The 17,457-nt window shown below is 42.8% G+C and overlaps 1 protein-coding gene across 1 annotated transcript in view; it reads right to left on the minus strand.

Annotated features, from left to right (window-relative positions):
- Positions 1–17,457, minus strand: part of Pcgf3 (polycomb group ring finger 3) — a 49,959-nt gene that overhangs the window by 13,084 nt on the left and 19,418 nt on the right. Inside the window, exons 7-8 of the mRNA XM_036200790.1 lie at positions 10,723–10,830; positions 9,463–9,551 (exon numbers count right to left, since the gene is read on the minus strand). Of these exons, the coding sequence (XP_036056683.1) occupies positions 9,463–9,551; positions 10,723–10,830 (197 nt within the window). The remainder of the gene's footprint in view (positions 1–9,462; positions 9,552–10,722; positions 10,831–17,457) is intronic.

Consider the following 17,457-nt stretch of genomic DNA (forward strand, 5'->3'; position numbering starts at 1 on the left):
TCTGCATCTTTGTGAGGTATGTAGTCCTGTGCTTAGCTCTGGCTAGAGGACTCAGGTGTATTCAGGAAAGGTGTGATCAAGGTCATGGACCCCCAGGGAGCGAGATGTCTGAGGCACACCTATACTTCAGGTGTGCTTCATTTGAGGACCAAAAACAGCAGAATGCATTCATTCCATAGGACTATGGGTCTGAGCCATCCGTGAGACAAGAGCAGGTGCCTGCAAAGTTTCACAAACAAGAAACTAAGACCCTGGAAAGGTGACCATCTGCAGCAGTCAGGTTTGAGATAAGACTCAGAAGGTGAGGCATCGGGGCAGACGGGTCAGGAGTAACTGATATGAATCTCCCCCACACAGGTACTGCTGTCCAGACTCCAAGGTGTATGTGGGGGAGGTTGTGACCTTCAAGTGGAGGACATGCTTGTTATAGGAAACAGAATTTCTTGTCTGCAACAGAGACTGTTTAGGGAACCAGGCCACAGGATGTTACTTCCTGCCTCTCCTCTATCCCCTGCACATTCTTTGACGCATTCCCCTCTTGCCATGTACTATCTGATCTAGATTTTACCCCAGCTGCAAGAAACTCAAAGGCAGAATACTGCTTCCCACGGTGAGTGCAGCACTACCACTGCTATCCTCTGGGACTGCAGGGTGGGAACAGCTAAGCAGCTACTTGGTGCACAGAGGCTGCTCTGGGAAGGTCTTTCTATGTAGAAATTAAAGGAGAATTCAGAATGAAAATAGACTGAGGTAGATGAGCTTGAAACAGGGAGGGTGGGGCGCAGAAAGAGACCTGGTGCTCCTAGGTATCCTTGAAGGAGGTGATAGCCTATCCTTCCGTCCTTGCAAAAGAACCATGAAGAGAAGGACAGGGATCAATGTCAGTTGGGGACCCCTAAAGCCCACAATGGCTGTTCAAAAAACAAACAAACAAACAAAAAAACACCCAAAGCTCCATCATAGTAGACATTGGGGAGCTAAGGAGGGGTCTTTGTGGAAACAAGATTCACATTTCCGTCCCAGCTGCCCCTTGACCACAGGTGGGGTTTCTGGGTATGAGAATATCTTGTAGAAGGCATCTCCTGAGGAAATAGCTTGAGAGACAGATACAGAGAGAGAGAGAGAGAGAGGGAGGGAGGGAGGGAGGGAGAGAGACAGAGGTGATTAGAGCCACTTGCCCACTCACCAACCACCTGCTACTCAGGCTGTCTCAAAAGAAGTAATCCAGCCTTAGGAAAAGAGACCTGCAGCAATACATGTCTTATCTACAGAGAAAGAATGTGATGTAGTTAATGTCCTGCCCAGACAGCCTTTTCACCATGAACAAGGGCAAAAGGAAGGAAAAAGGGACCTAAGTAGGACTCACGGGGCCAAGTTGAGAGGAGGAAGAAGAAATAAAGAGCAGAAGGAATAAAGGTTCCTTGTGTGGAACAACCACCACCACCACCACCATGAGGCAGACTCATAGATAGCTGGGAACTCCCAAAACAGAATTAAGACTGAATCAGGTGGGAGCCTGATCACCTACAGATAGGCGAGGCTCCCACAGAAAGAGCTCCTTCAATCCCTTGCCCCAGGAAATGGGAAAATAAAAGTTCTGTCAATTCTTCAGAAAACCTGATGTGGAGTATAGAAACTTGATCTACTTTTTTTTGTTTTGAGACAGGGTCTCAGTACGTAGCTATGAACTCTATATGTAGACAAGGCTAGTACTGAACTCAGAGATCCACCTGCCTCTGCATCCTAAGTGCTAGAATCGGAGGTGTAAGCCACCACTCCTGGCTTGACACTCTCTGTACTTCTCAGGCATCCACCTAACTTGTCTCCCCAGTAAGGTCATGTAAATCATTTACTGGCCACAAGCCTGTTCCTGGGGTTATTTAGTAGTGAAGACAGGGGACAAAGTGGGGGCAATTTCTATTCGGAGAGAGGAAGTGGAAAGAGGAGTAAGTACAGTCCGAGAATTCAGAGGCCACTAGGAACAGGACACCATCCAACTCCCTGATTGACCAAACACAAGAGTTGGAGTCAAGCCAAGGTCCAGAGTGGTCAGGGTTCTCCTGCTTTACCCAGCTGTGGTCACAGAGAGGTCTAGACCTTTCTGTCACTGAGTGCCAGTGGATGGCCTACCTAAGCTAACAGGAAACACAAGAGGAGATAGACTGAACATACACATGGGGTAGGCACTTTGTCCTTTTACTGGTTTCTGTTTTCCTTCCATTTTGGTCCTGGGTCAGGGGTGAGGGGGAGACAAACTTAGGGCCTTGTGCATGCCAGGCAAGCTTTCTACCATTGAACTACAGCCTTAGCTCTCTTAGTGTTCCATTTTTCTTTCCTCTCTCTTTCCTTCTTTCTTGAGATAGTCTCATTATGTAGCTCTGACTGGAATAGACTATGTACAACCAGGCTGGTGTTGAACTCACAGAGAGGTCGGCCTGCCTCTGTCCCCATCCCCCAAGTGCTGCGATTAAAGGCATGTGCCACCATGCCTTGTCCATTTTCTGTTCTTAATATTTAATGTTTAAGGCACACAATCCAGTTGAAAAGATATGTCTTAAAAGATATAAGACAACCTGGTGGTGGTAGTGCACACCTTTAATTGATAAAATTATTTTGAATTTAGAATTCATTGTGAATGTGGACAGTAATAAATACGCCAACACACAAGAACTTGAAATGTTTACTATCCACACACTTGTTCTGAAATGACATATAAAACAGAACCCACAAAAGAGAAACACTGAAGATAAATCCAACATTGTGGGAAAATAAAATAAACACCCAAAGAGCTGGACATGGTGACACAGGTCTCTAATCTTAGCTACTCAGGAGGTTGAGGAAAGAGCATCCTGAGTTCAAGGCCAGTCTGAACAACTTAGTGAGAACCTGTCATAGAATGAAAAGTAAAGGGTGAGAAGAGGCCTGGAGATGCAACTCAGTGGTAAAGCACTTGCCTAGAATGTGTGAGGCTCAGCTGTACCCTAGCACCACAAACAGAACTAATACCAAACTCAACAACAGCATGAAACTTAACTATATCCATACAACCATCAGTTTGGCGTCTAAATTTTACTGTTGGGTCTAAATTTTACTGTTGGAGAAGAGTTCTGGGAATGCAGCTTTCTTGGTTAAGTGCTTGCTTAACAAAGCACTAGGTTTGATACCTACAACATAACCAGTACAGGCTGTGCATGCCTGTAATCTTAGCACTTAATTAAGGAGTGGAGGCATGAAGATCAGAAGTTCAAGATCATCCTTGGTTAAACAGTGAGCTCATGGCTAGAATGGTTTATGTGAGACCCTGTCACAAACAAACAATCTCCCCTAAACCAAACCAATTTTATTTTGGTTTGGTTAAATTTTTCTTTTTTAAGAAACTTTCTTTTTTTTTTTAAATGCTATTAATTCTTTCAGAATTTCATACAATGATCTTGATCATTAAAATATTTTTAAAGTTTTGCTTTTTATTAAAAAATTATTTTATTATTTTGTATGGTGTTTTGGCTGTATATACATCAGTGTATGTGTATGTCTGGTGCCTTGTGCAGCTGGAAGACGGCACTGGATCCCCTGGAACTGGATTACAGACAGTTGTAAACCATCATGTGGGTGCTGGGAATTGAACCTGAACTTCTGGAAGAGCAGCCAGTGTCTTAACTTCTGAGATCTCTCCAGCCCTTAAAGTCCTATTTTTTGAAGAGAAGGTCTCATTCAGAATGTCCTCAAAATTGTGATGATCTTCCCACCCCAAGTGCTGGGATTATAGGTATTGAGTCACCAGGTTATGCCAGAATTTTAGTAAAAATAAGCAACAGTTTATGGAATAATAGTAGTGGGAAATAAAATTAAAAATTACAATGACCATGACTCTCCTCTGAGAAGGCTGCTCATGCTTTTAGATGAGTCTTACTTTCTCCTGACATCTCTCTTTCTCATACCCCTTATGCCTAAGCCTATACTTAAATCAAAGTAACTTCATTAAGCCCAACTCTGACTCATAAAAAAATATTCTGAAACAAAGCATTAGATTACTTAAAAATGTAAACTTAAGCATGTTCGAAAATTTAGAGTACCATGATAGACTAAAAAGATGCAGGATCTGCAGATTACTGGGTAAGAAAGAAGAAACAACCTAAGGATGGGTCGACAGGAAAGGGAAAAACAAGACAGCTACTCCAATGAACACAACTGTTAAACAGGATCTTCACAATGTGTTTAAAAATGCAACATAAAATCCTACATTACATACATACCTAAAGCATCAGGACCTGGGAAGGTCTGGAGAGAAACCAAAGAAAGTGGCAACATCAAAGCCTGAAAAGTCAGGAACCAAAGCAAGGAAAGGGCACAGAAAAGGAGAACTCCACTGGGAGACAGCACGTTCAAGAGCGTGGGCCAGCCACAGCCAGTGTTCCCTAAGACAGACAACTGCAAGGACCACAGACAGACTGACCAGAAAGCAATGATTCAGGGGACACTAATAGGAGAAAATAAGTGTGAAATCAACACTACTTGCTCCTTAGCTGGCTTGGTGCTTTACTGTCCATCTCAGGCTTCAACTGCACACCACAGAAGCCTTGGGAAGACGTAAGCACCATCCATTTCATAGGCAAGGAAACAGGCACAGGCGGAGTGTCAGCTTATGAAAATAACTGCAGCTCAAGGTTAGGGTTAGGACATGAGAAGATGGGGCTATCGGTCCCATGTGTTTAACCACATCAGTGACTTAAAGAACAGTTTTTCTGGCCTCTCTGCACAACTGGACTATGAAGACTTATCTTGGTTGTCAACTTGACACACCCACCTGGAAAGAAGGAACCTCAATTCAGGAATGCCTCTTTCAACTGCTGTATGGGTGTTGGGGAATATTATTTTTAGGTGTGTTACTTTTGTTTCTGTTGCATTTGTTTAACTGTGAAGCTGTGTTACTGTGCCTGTCCAAAACACCTGATGGTCTAATAAAGGTCTGAACAGCCAATAGCAAGACAGGAGAAAGGATAGGTGGGGTTGGTAGGCAGAAAGAATACATAGAAGGAGAAATCTGGGAAGAGGGATTGAAAAGAAATCTAGGAGCCAGGGAAGAGGAGGTCTCCAGGGGCCAGCCACCCAGCTACAGATTAAGCCATGGAGTAAGAGTAAGATACAGAAGTAAGAGAATGGGAAAAGCCCAGAGGCAAAAGATAGATGGGATAATTTAAGGAAAGCTGGCAAGAAACTAAGCCAAGCTGAGGCCAGGCATTCATAAATAAGAATAACCCACGTGTGACTTATTTGGGAACGAAAACAATCAACAACGTATGGGCTCATCTGTAGGGGATTTTCCTTATTGCTAACTGATAGAGGTGGGGCTAGACCACCTGGGGTGACACCACCACTTAACAGGTGGTCCTGTACTGTGAGGAAAGCTAGGTGAGCAAACCAAGGGAAGGAAGGCAGCAAGCAGTGTTCCTCTAAGGTCTCTACTTAGTTCTTGCTTTGGCTGTCCTCCATGATGGACTTGTAACTTGTAAGCCAATAAATATATCCTTGCCTTCTCAAACTACTTTTGGTCAGTGTTTTATCACAGCAACTGAGAGCTAACTAAGACAGGAACTAGTACCAGGAACTGGTACTGTGATGGACTTGACTCTGTAGCTTTAATGCCTTGGACTGTTTTATGGGATGAAGGCAGAAAATTTTGAAGCTTTGGGCTGGAAAAGCCATTGAGTGAGTGCTCAGGGCTTCATGAGCTGTTGGAAGATAATTTGGGAGAAATGCAGACAGTGAAGGCCTGGCTCGTGACGTGTCAGAGAGAAATGTGAGAGTAGCTCAAAGACTCCATGAGAGGGAGAGGAAGACTGTGTGTGTGTTTGTGTTTGAGACAGGGTCTCACTGTGTTGCCCTTGCTGTCCTGGAGCTCACTATACAGACCAGGTTGGCCCCAAATTCAGAGATCCACCTGCCTCTGCCTCCTGAGTGCTGGGATTAAAGACATGAGCCACCATGCCTGGCCTTTAATGTTTATATGATATTTTTCATTAAGAATTTGTGATTTCTGGTCACTTGGAACTGAAGAACAACTGTGATTAACAGGAGACCATCACTACTGAAGTGAAACCTTTTGCTTTACTGGGACAATCAATGCTGGTTAGCTGGGGCTAAAAATATCAGCTGTGGTCTAAGAGACCAGCATCATGGAGGTGAAATCTTCCAAGTATTTCCTTAGGGTCACACACAGAAACTATGGTCCATTGTGGGGGACCAAGGCTGCCCATTAAGCTGGCAGCAGACTTTAGCATAGGATGTGGAAGTGTCTCCTACATGATACTGGTTTTTCAGGCATGTACAGGTCATAAAGAGCGATGGAGGCTTGGCACAGTGTGGCAGGGCTGGCATCTTCCTAAAGAGAGGCCAGAGTGTGTGTATGTGTGTGTGGGGGGGGGGCAATTAGCGAAGGTGCAGCCTCAGTTACAGTGGAAACTCCAAGACTGAAAGAGTCATGGAGAGAATCTGAGGTTTAGTATCATGTAGAAGTATTGGAGTCCCCCAGGTGAGAGGCCAGGAGAGCTACTGATGAAGATGCAGCCTCAGTTGCAGTAGACTTCTGCAAACTAGAGATACTAGGACAGTGGGAAGAGAGGCAAGTGTGGAATGGAGTTGGCCTGAACCTAACTGGAGACAACTTGTGTGTGCTACAGATGACAGAGTCAAAGTGGAGCTGCCCAAGTCCTTTGGAACCCCAAGAGTCTGAGAGCAAGATGCCAGACACTGAACTATAAGATTTTGGAGCTACACTGCTGGACTTGGTTTTCCCTTCACTGTGATTACTTCGTTGTTGTTTTTCAAGACAAGGTTTCTGTATAGCCCTGGCTGTCCTGGAACTTGTTCTATAGACCAGGCCAGTCATGATTCGACTGCCTCTGCCCACAAGTGCTGGGATTAATAGCATGTGCCACTACCACCCAGCAACTGTGATTGTTTTTATAGCCTGGTTCTTTCCTTTTGAAACAATAATGATTTAACTCAACTCTGATTTTACAGGAGCGCAGAATTAAGACTTTTGACTTTTAAAGAGACTCATTGAGCCATCTCTTCAGTCCCCAAGACACTGAACTTTTAAGTGATGAAACTTCTTAAACACTGTGGGACTTTAAAGTTGTACTGCATTTTATATTCTCATATCAACATAAGATCCTAGGACAAACAAGAAAAGGAAAGGCTATGGTTTAATAGTGGTATGTTTGTATGTCAAGCTGAGGAAGAGTAGACTTGTTATGGCTAATATTGATTGTCTTTTTGACACATCTGGGAAGAAAGAACCTCAACTCAGGAAATGCCTACATCAAATTGGTCTGTGGGAATGTCTGTGGGGCATTCTGTTGACTGCTAATTAATGAAGATAGGCCCAGCCCACTGAGGACAGTGCTACCCTAAGAAGGTGGTCCTCAGTTGTGTAAGAAATCTAGGTAAGCAAGCCAGAGGAAGGTAGTCAATAAGCAGTGTTCCTCTGTGGTCTCTGATTTAGTTTCTGCCTCCAGGTTCCTACCTTGAGATCCTATCTTGGCTTCTCTTGTTGATGGACCATAAAGTGAAAAATGAAACAAGCCTCTTCCTCCCCAAGTTGCTTTTGGTCATGTTGTTTACCACAGTAACAAAAGAGCAAACCAGAACCTGGACAGTGGAGGAGCAAGGACTCCACGCAGAGATCAGCCCAGACAGCATCCTCTAAATACAAGAGAAAGGAAATAAAAGGTACTACAGCCAAAGCAGGGTATTCAGGTGGACACTTGAGAACCCTTATCTAGAATGGCAAGATGATGGCCTTCATGTCTCTCCAGAAATAGGATTGTAAGGCACAACTTGTCAGTGCCAGGGATGTACCCAAGGCACCCAGGAAGTGCACAGCCTGTGTGAGATCAAGTACATACACAGAGTTTAGCTCCAAAGGCTAGACCAATACAAAAACAAAAACAAAATTCACTCTTCACATATGCTTTAAGAAACAAACAAGTAGCATATTTGGTATAAAAAGGAAAAGGCAAAAATTAACAACAGTCAACAATAGCAATTTTTTAAACTGTAAAAGATTAGAGAAAATACTCTGAACAATTCTATGCCACTCTACAGAAAACTGACACAAGCAACACCCAGGCCTGGGCCAGGTCTAGAGACCCAGTGGCTTCCAGAAGTAGAGTAATGAGTCCAGGCAAGGAACACGATTGCTCCAGAAAGGCTAGCAGGCACATGGCCTACAGGGCAGGCCTGTGAAACCTGGGGATATTCCCTGAGAGTTGTTCCAAGGTACCTACAGACAATGCCTACTGTTATTTCTGTTACTGATGCTCAGAATCAGTAAAACAGAAGAGACGAGGGGCCACTCCAAGGTGACTGTAGTGCCTGTGTACACAAGGGTAATCGGAGTGGTCCTCTCACCACAGAAGAATGCTTATCCCACATTTATCTGCAAACCTATCCCTATTCTGTGGTGCTATCATTAACTGCAGAAATGGACATGTTAAAATAAGATTCCACCATTCCAGCCCCAACTATACTGTTTCAGTTACTATGTCTTCTGACAGGGCCAAGATCACCCCTACCATGTACAGCAATCTCATGGCTGTTGATGCACATTCATCTCCCAGTAAGCTGTATAGTGGCTGTTTCCTGTCAATCAATTCTAAAGTCAGACTGGGGCAAGGAGCTCTCTTTTCCAAGGAAATCATAACCAAAATTTTTGTTGGTGGTGTGTGTTGGCTCTTTGTCAATTCCCAACATGTACTAATTATTTCATGCTGATCCAATCACCCATGGAGCAAAGTAAGTTCTGTTTTCAGTGGATTGTCTTAGGTTTCATGTAAGACAGCATTGCCTAGGAATAATAGCATCTTTGTTCCTCTTTAAGTGCCTCATTCTTGTTTCCCTGCCATTGGGAGAGGACTTCTAAACACAAAGCCAATCAGTCATGGCATTTCCTTACTCCTTGTTTTGGTAAGACAATGATCCTATTTCATCAAGAGCATCACAACCGTTAGAACTCACAAACTAGGAAGTTCTGTAGACAGGGATATGCAGTTTTCTTAGATCTTTCTATGGCATTCTGTGATGATATGGTTTTTGTTTGGTTTGGTTTGGGTTTTTTTAGCTGATAATGTGGCAAATGAGACATGGAGAGTCGTCAGCACTGAATGCTTCCTTTCCTTCACTGTGCTGATGGGTCACTTCCCTTGGGGGCACAGCAGAGAAGGTGCCAAACCACCAATAGTGAGTGTCTGCAGTGGGCTATATAAAACATAATCGGATTGTGAACTGTAATTCTGTATGTCTGAAATGCTTTGCAGTTACCATGTGTTGCTTTGGTAATTAAAACAAATGGGCAATAGGAACATAAAGAAAAGTTAAGGAATTAACAGGAGGAAAACTTTATGAAGTACACAAACAGGGGAATGCACTGAGGGCGGGAATTTACAGAGGAGGCCTTTTCACCTGCTCGTCACTCCTGTGGTAATCGCTGTCCTCCTCCTGCTTCTCTTCTGCTGTCTCTTTATTGGAAGTGTCGTCTGCTTTGGTCTCACCTTTTGCACAAAGAGAAAATGTTGTACAGGTTGAAATATCTATCCCCAAATCCAAAAGTTCTAGTATGTAAAACTTTTCGAGGTGTAAGTGTAAACTTTTATACTTAACCCCATATGACAGGTTGTATGTAGAAAAAGGTAGAATTAAAATATTATATGCAACTTTTCCAAAATGAAAAAAAAAATCCAATAGTGAATACTTTTGGCTCCAAGCATTTTGGACTAGTAAAACCCATATTAAGAAATTAAAAAAAAAAAAAAAGAAAAGAAATCCAAACAGTTATAATATTTGTAAAAGTTCACAGTATACTAAAAATGATGTTGATATTCACTCTATTGAGAGCGTACGTACATCCAGTGATAGCAGTTAAGACCATTCTGCATGTTTGCTAAGGAACTAAGCAACTCTGTGGTGTGAGAACCTTTGGCTGCAGCTGGATGAGGCAGATTTTGGATTATGTGTCTTGAGAGACTCAGAGGATTTGGACTATTATGTCTTAAGGGTCTCAGAAGATGGAGACAGTGACCAAAATTGGTGAGCACAGCAGAGACAAGCCTCCGGGACCACTCAGCACTCACCACAGCAACCTTACTTCTCTAAGTAGTCTGGCTCATGGAACCTTACTGTTTGGACAAATACTCAGGACCAGATTCTCACTTTTAGCCACCCTACCCACTCTCACCCAAGCCTAGTCTGGCTCCCATAGGAACCTGGCCACCAACTCCCCTTAGGCTCTTAAGCATATACAGACTGGTCTTGAGATTTCTCAGGAACTTACATAGTCCTAGTAGCAAAATGCCAGTACTCAAGATTTAAATAATTTACTAAATACAGACTTAAATACCAATTAATTTTATGCCCAAATCCAACTACCATTTTGGCCTTTTTATCATAAAGCAAGCAAAGTCAGAATCTTAAGGATATCTACCTTCTACAGTTTTTTCCTAGGCCCTCTGTCCAATTCTGTTCTCTTCACATGACCCCTAGGCATTTTCTAGTATCTCTTATAGTCTAACCCACATGTCCAGCTACCAAGGTTGATGAAGAGCCTTTTCAACAACCATGAGAAAAAATGGTCAAAACCACTTAAGCCTTGAGACAAAGTGCTCTGTGGGGAAAGCCTGATAAATGAGCCTCTGAACTGCATGGTGGTCTAACGCAGCTACTCACCATTGCGGGGATCTAAGTGCTGTTTTGCTGAGCACGCCTCCCCCTTGATGTCACCTGGTACCTCCATGCCCAGTTTGTGATAGAATTCCCTCTGTTTCCTCATTTCCGCTATTGAGAATGGAGACAATTTTAATATTCAGCAGGAAAGGACTCAAATAGTAAAACTGCTCACTAATGTCACACAAAGGAACGTGCAGAGTTAGGTGAGCCTGAAGGATGATACTAGTAGGGAAATAAGCACAGGTCAGAGTGAAACCTTAACGCCCTCGTTGCAGGTGTCTGCGGACACTGAGACAGGGCACACGTGTGCAGAACTGGTGCAACAGAGAGGCTCTGGAGCTGAGGGATCTTGTTCCAGGACCATGACCCAGCCCTCTAAGGTAGTGTGGGGTTATTCATCACCTGGGGCATGACAGAGCCTCGGGAGGTAGTTTGAGGGGCTCCCTAGAGTGTGAGGACCCTGAGGAGGTGGCCCGGATGACCCTTCATACATCATCACTAACAACGAGGCTGCTAGTGCATTCCTAGTACATATACCATTTTGGCACAGGAAGCTTGGCAATCCACACATACTGCCGAATGCTCCCACTGTCCCTGTAGCCATGATGGTCACAATCTAGAACCATCTGGCTGCCATCAAGTGCGGAATTCTCACTAGGCTGAAGGTAGTTGACACACCTGGAAAACAAGGACAGACCCAGAACAACCCTGTCCTGGAAACCTGTGTTTGTGTGCCAAGGTCCCTCGGTCATGTCTGAGACTGTGGCAGTGGCCAGTGGCCATGTCTGTCTTGTACTGGCTGAAGATGGCTCCAGTGCCTGTGGGCAGCAGTGGCCATGAAAGAAATGTAAGAAAAAGAGGAAACTTCCAGACTATAGAGAAAGTTTATTCTTAAAGGCAGGCACCTAAGTCATGAAGCTATCCAGGGTTTCAGATTACTATGCTTCTCTGGATCATTATCCAATAAAGCAGCATTTGACTTTCAGCAAAAGCTCCATTCATGAGACTAAAATTCAGACCCAAATGACATGCATCAGATCCTGGCCACTGCTCAGAATACAGATGACAAAGGAAACTTAAAATGATTTGTTCAAACCAAAAATTTACAAGTAACTCTATAAAAGATACTTTACATGTAGTCAATCAAGAAATGATTTTTCATTTAACTTTTTAAAATTTTACTTATTTTTTGAGACAGGGTCTTACTAGGAAGTACTAGCTGGCCTGGAGCTCACTGTGTAAAGCAGGCTAGCCTCTAAGTCACAGAGATTAGCCTGCTTTTGCCTCCTGAATGCTGGGGTTAAAAGCATGTGCCATCATGCCTGGCCTTATTAAACTTTTCCTTTGCATGTCCATCTTTCCCTATAGATCTGGAACCTCTAGAGAGCCCAGAACATGTTCTGAACATGTCCAGCCTGAACAGATGCTTTGCAAAACCTCACTGCACACATGAAGATGTGTAAGCTGTGAACCTGGTCAGAAAAGGAGTCCTTCTAGAGTGGAGGAAAGGAAGGGCTCAGTCCAAAAAATGTTCCTGGACCAGAGAGATGGCTCAGTGGTTAAAGATGCCTGTCACCAAGGCTGACAACCTGAGTTTGCTTCTATATCCAATCACAGCACATACATCAGGGAACACACGCATCCCCACATGTACACATATATACATAAAATAAATAAATGAAAAAAGAGAGGTTCCCATAAACAAGTGTATGAAAGGCAACCCTGAAACCAGAGCATGGAATGATTTCTGACAAAGGGAAGTTACCCAAAGTGACCTCAAAAAGAGCTGTGACCTTAAGACAAAGGCCCAGAACACCAGAGGCAGAAATACTTCAGCTTCTATCACCATGTTTACTACCTTACTTTCCACCTATCATAATAAAAAAGGCTAAAAACAATATCCCAGTATGAGGTTTGAATCTGGAATGTCTTCTGAAGGCTCATTTTTAAGGTTGCCAACTATGGGGCTCTTGGGAGGTGACTGGATCAGGAGAGCTCTAACTTCAATGGATAATCTCATTGCATTACTGACAGGTGTAAAAGGCTGTAAGTAGGTCCCTGGGCATGCTTCTAAAGAGGATCTTGCTCCTAGTCCTTCTTGTCTGTTTTTGCTCCTCTGTTTTCTGGCCACCATAAGGTAAGCAACTTTGCTCTGCTATACCCTTCCGCCATGATATTCTTCTGCTTCACCATGGCCTATGAATAATAGAACCAGATGACCATGAATTTAAAATCCTAAAACAGTATGACAAACCTAGTTCTCGGGCTGGAGAGATGGCTCAGTGGTTAAGAGCACTGGCTGCTCTTCCAGAGGTCCTGAGTTCAATTCCCAGTAACCACATGGTGGCTCACAACTACCCATAATGGGATCTGTCATGCAGTCATTCATGCAAATAGAACACTTGTATACATAAAAGAAGAGATAAAAGCAAAACTAGTTCTCTAGGGTGTTGGTCACAGAAAAAAAAAGTCTAATATGTCCAATGTCAGGCATATACAAATATAGAAACACTCCCAGGAATGTTGGCACAAGCCTATTAATACCAGCACTTGGGAGGCAGACCCATGCAGATCTCAATGAATTCAAAGCCAGCTAGATCTAGTCAGATCCTATCTACAAAACAAACAAACAAAACAAAAAAACCACCCAAACAAACAAGCAAACAGATACAGAAACATTAACTGGAATTTTCTGGCACTATATATCTAAAATACATTAAAATTTAGCCAACAACACACACAAAAAAAATTCTGTTAGTAATCTATCCTAAAGGTAAGCAGGTCAACGTGTAAGGAAGTCTTACTTGTAACACTGGAAGACCACACACCACTTAAGTGCTGCATGATAGACAGAGCTGAGCCAGTTTAACTTGGTCTAAGGTACATGATATCTCCTCTGCTGAGCAGACATCACTACAGAAGCTGTGACTATTTCAGCACTGTCCAGAATCAACAGGCAAAGTGACTCCAACAGGTGCACCATGGGACCAGAGTAGGGTCCCTACCCCAAGGCCTCTCACGCAGCCACTGCAAACAGTGCATGTGGCAAGGAGCATAACCAGTTATAGAAAATACAGTCTGCAAACTGGCTCAGGCTCTGCCAGTGTAATGCCCACACACTCAAAAAAGAAACACAGGATTCTCTCGGGACTTAGAAGCAGAATGGCACCTGAGACTCTACAACTATTCCCAATAAAACACTCTGCCAATGAGTTGGCTTGTGTCTGCTAGGCCCATAGTGGATGCAAACCACTGTGGAAAGGCTGAGTCACACACACCAACAGCAAGCCAGACTCTATGTACACCAGCCACATTCAGCATCAAGCCCCAGCTGGCTGCAGGTTTTCTATGAAAGGAGCAAAGAAAACCTAAAGCTCTGTGATCGGAGGGCACAACTGAGATGCTGCTAAAAGCTCAACAACAGAAGACAAGCAAATTTCCAAAGCTTCTTGTGGATGAAATTCAAAATTCAGCAATAAGGAACTGGAGATATAGCCACAGAACACTTGTCAATCAAAAGACTGTAATGACAATGAAGTATAGTTTGTTTTTGTTTTTAAAGTAAGCTCACCGATAAGAAGAATGGAATCCTTTTGGGGGACAATACTGATTCAATTGTGGTTAAAAGTTACTGCTTCAGTTCCTCACTCCATCTCTCTGTCTCACCCACCAACACCTGAGGCAGTCTTTCCCTGGAAACCTACTGACCACACTGGCCAGAGAGACAGGCAGGCAAGCTTCACTCTCCTTGGCATCCTCCAATTCTGCAGTCACAGTTTCATCTCCCAGCTCAGCAGCAGACCACCTGTGGGGTCAGTCTTCTCTTCTTCCATTCACTATGGACTCCACAGGGCCCTATGGCAGACCCAGCTTTCTCCCCTCCTGTGAACCCTCTCCATCCACCCCTCCCCACCCTCCTATCCAATCCCCATTCCTGAGTGTCAGCTCCCAATACCTAGAAAAAAGTTCTTCCCAGAGACCCCCAGTGGCCACACCTTACAGGGATTCAGAAGCACTCCCTATCAGGAAACCTACAGCCACCACACACTCTTACAGAAGTCAAAAAAAAAGGAAAGCCCACTCAACAAAGACAATACTAGATGTCAACAAACTAGAACTGCAATTATTCCAAACCCAGATGCCTAGACACCAAGATAAAAACATAATAATTTCTATCCTGACTCATTTTTCATTCAGTAGTGAGTTGTGCAGTTTCCATGAGTTTGTAAGCTTTCTGTTGTTGATATTCAGCTTTAATCAGTGGTGGTCAAATAGGACAATATGTCTCCACTAAAGCCCAGCAACCCTACTACAGGAGTCCATGAGAAATGTGATCTAGCTGAAGCACAAGACAAGGACTTCAACACAGCCTTTATGAATATGCTCAAGGACCTTAAAGATGATATGACTAAATCCATTAAGGAAATCTATGAAAATATAAATGAATGATGGAATGAAGTGAAGAAAACTATTCAAGATATGAAAGCAGAAATGGAATCAATAAAGAAAACCCAAACTGAGAGATATGGAAATGACAAATTCAGAAACTCAAACAGGAACCTCAGAGGCATGCCTCACCAAAAGAACACAAGAGATGCAAGAGGATCCCAGGCACTGAAGACAAAGGCAGAAGAACTGGATGCCTTGGTCAAAGAAAATGGTAAATTGAAAAAACTCCAGGCACAAAAACATCCAAGAAATCTACGACACTATGAAAAGACCAACTCTACATATAACAGGAATAAAGGAGAAGAAACCCAGGTCAAGGGCATGGGTAATATTTTCAATAAAATCACAGAAGAAATATTCCTTAACCTAAAGAAAGAGGTGCCTATCTAAGGTAAAAGAAGCATACAGAACACCAAATAGACTGGATGAGAAAGGAAATTCCCCATGACACATAATAATCAAAATACTAAACATACAGAACAAAGAAAGAATATTAAAAGCTGCAAGGGAAAAACGATCAAGTAACATATAAAGACAGACATATTAGAACAGCACTTGACTATTCAATGGAGACTCCAAAAGCCAGAAGGTACTGGAGATGTTCTACAAACTCTAAAACCATAGATGCCAGCCCAGACTACTATACCCAGCAAAGCTTTCAATCACAAGAAATGATTCAATCACAAGAAAGATATTCCACAATATTTAAGCAGTACCTATCTACAAACAGAGCTCTTCAAAAGGCACTAGGAAAAAAAAACCTTCAATCTGAAGAGGTTAACCACACCCAAGAAAACACAAAGAATATATACTCTAAGACCAGCAAATCAAAAGGGGTGGGGGTGGGGTTCTACACCACCACAACAAAGTAACAGGAATCAACAGACACTGCTCATTGATAACTCTCAACATCAATGGTCTCAATTCCCCCAATAAAAAGACAGACTAACAGACTGGATACAAAAACAGGACCATTCCTTTTACTGCATCCAAGAAATATATACCTTAAATTAACATCAGGGACAGAAATCACCTCAGGGTAAAAGGATGGAAAAAGATATTCCAAGCAGATGGACCCAAGAAAGAAGCCAATTTAGCCAATAAAATACACTTCAAAGGAGATAGGGAAGGACACTATATATACTCAGCAAAGGAAAAATTCACCAAGAGGATTTACATTTTTCCCCCCAAAATAGGGTTTCTCTGTGTAGCCCTGTCTGTCCTGGAACACTTTTTTTGTAGACCAGGCTGGCCTTGAACTCACAGAGATCCACCTGCCTCTACTACTGAATGAAAAAACAACATACCCAAACTTATGGGACAAAATAAAGGCTATTCTAAGAGGTAAGTTCATAACACTAAGTGACTACATTAAAAAATTGAGGGGTTGGAGAGTTGGCTCAGAGGTTAAGAGCACTGAATGCTCTTCCAGAGGTCCTGAGTTCAATTCCCAGCACCCACATGGTGGCTCACAACCATCTGCAATGAGATCTGGCACCCTCTTCTGTGTACATAATAAATAAATCTTTAAAAAAAAAATTGAGCCAGGCGGTGGAGGCACACGCCTGTAATCCCAGCACTCGGGAGGCAGAGGCAGGTGGATCTCTGTGAGTTCAAGGCCAGCCTGGTCTACAAAGCGAGTTCCAGGACAGCCTCCGAAGCTACAGAGAAACCATTTCTCAAAAAACAAAAAAACAAACAAAAAAATTGAATTGAGACAGGTAGTGACGCACGCCTTTAGTCCCAGCACTTGGGAGGCAGAGGCAAGGGGATCTCTGCGAGTTTGAGGCCAGCCTGGTCTACTGAGCTAGTTCAAGGATAGTCAGGGCTACACAAAGAAACCCTGTGTTAAAAAAACACACAAACAAACAAACAAAAAAAAAATCAGAGAGATCTCATATTACTAATTTGATGGCATACCTGAAAGCTCTAGAACAAAAAGAAGGAATAATACACAAAGGAGTAGATGGAAAGAAATAATCAAACTCAGGGCTGAAATCAATAAAATATAAACAAACAAAAATACAAAAAAAAAAAAAAACCAAAAAAAAAAACACTATGAAACAGAGTTGGTTCTTTGAGAAAAATCAAAAGACTTACAAATCTTTAGCCAGGCAGAGAGAGAAGATCCAAATTATCAAATTTAGATCTGAAAAGTGGGACATAACAACAGGTACCAAAGAAAAGCAGAGAATCGTAAGAATATACCTTAAAACCTGTACTTCACCAAAATGGAAAATTTAAAAGAAATGGATAATTTTCTCAATTTATACCATCTACCAAAGT

The sequence above is a fragment of the Onychomys torridus genome, chromosome 10 (genome assembly GCF_903995425.1).
Source record: "Onychomys torridus chromosome 10, mOncTor1.1, whole genome shotgun sequence".
Taxonomy (NCBI): Eukaryota; Metazoa; Chordata; class Mammalia; order Rodentia; family Cricetidae; genus Onychomys; species Onychomys torridus.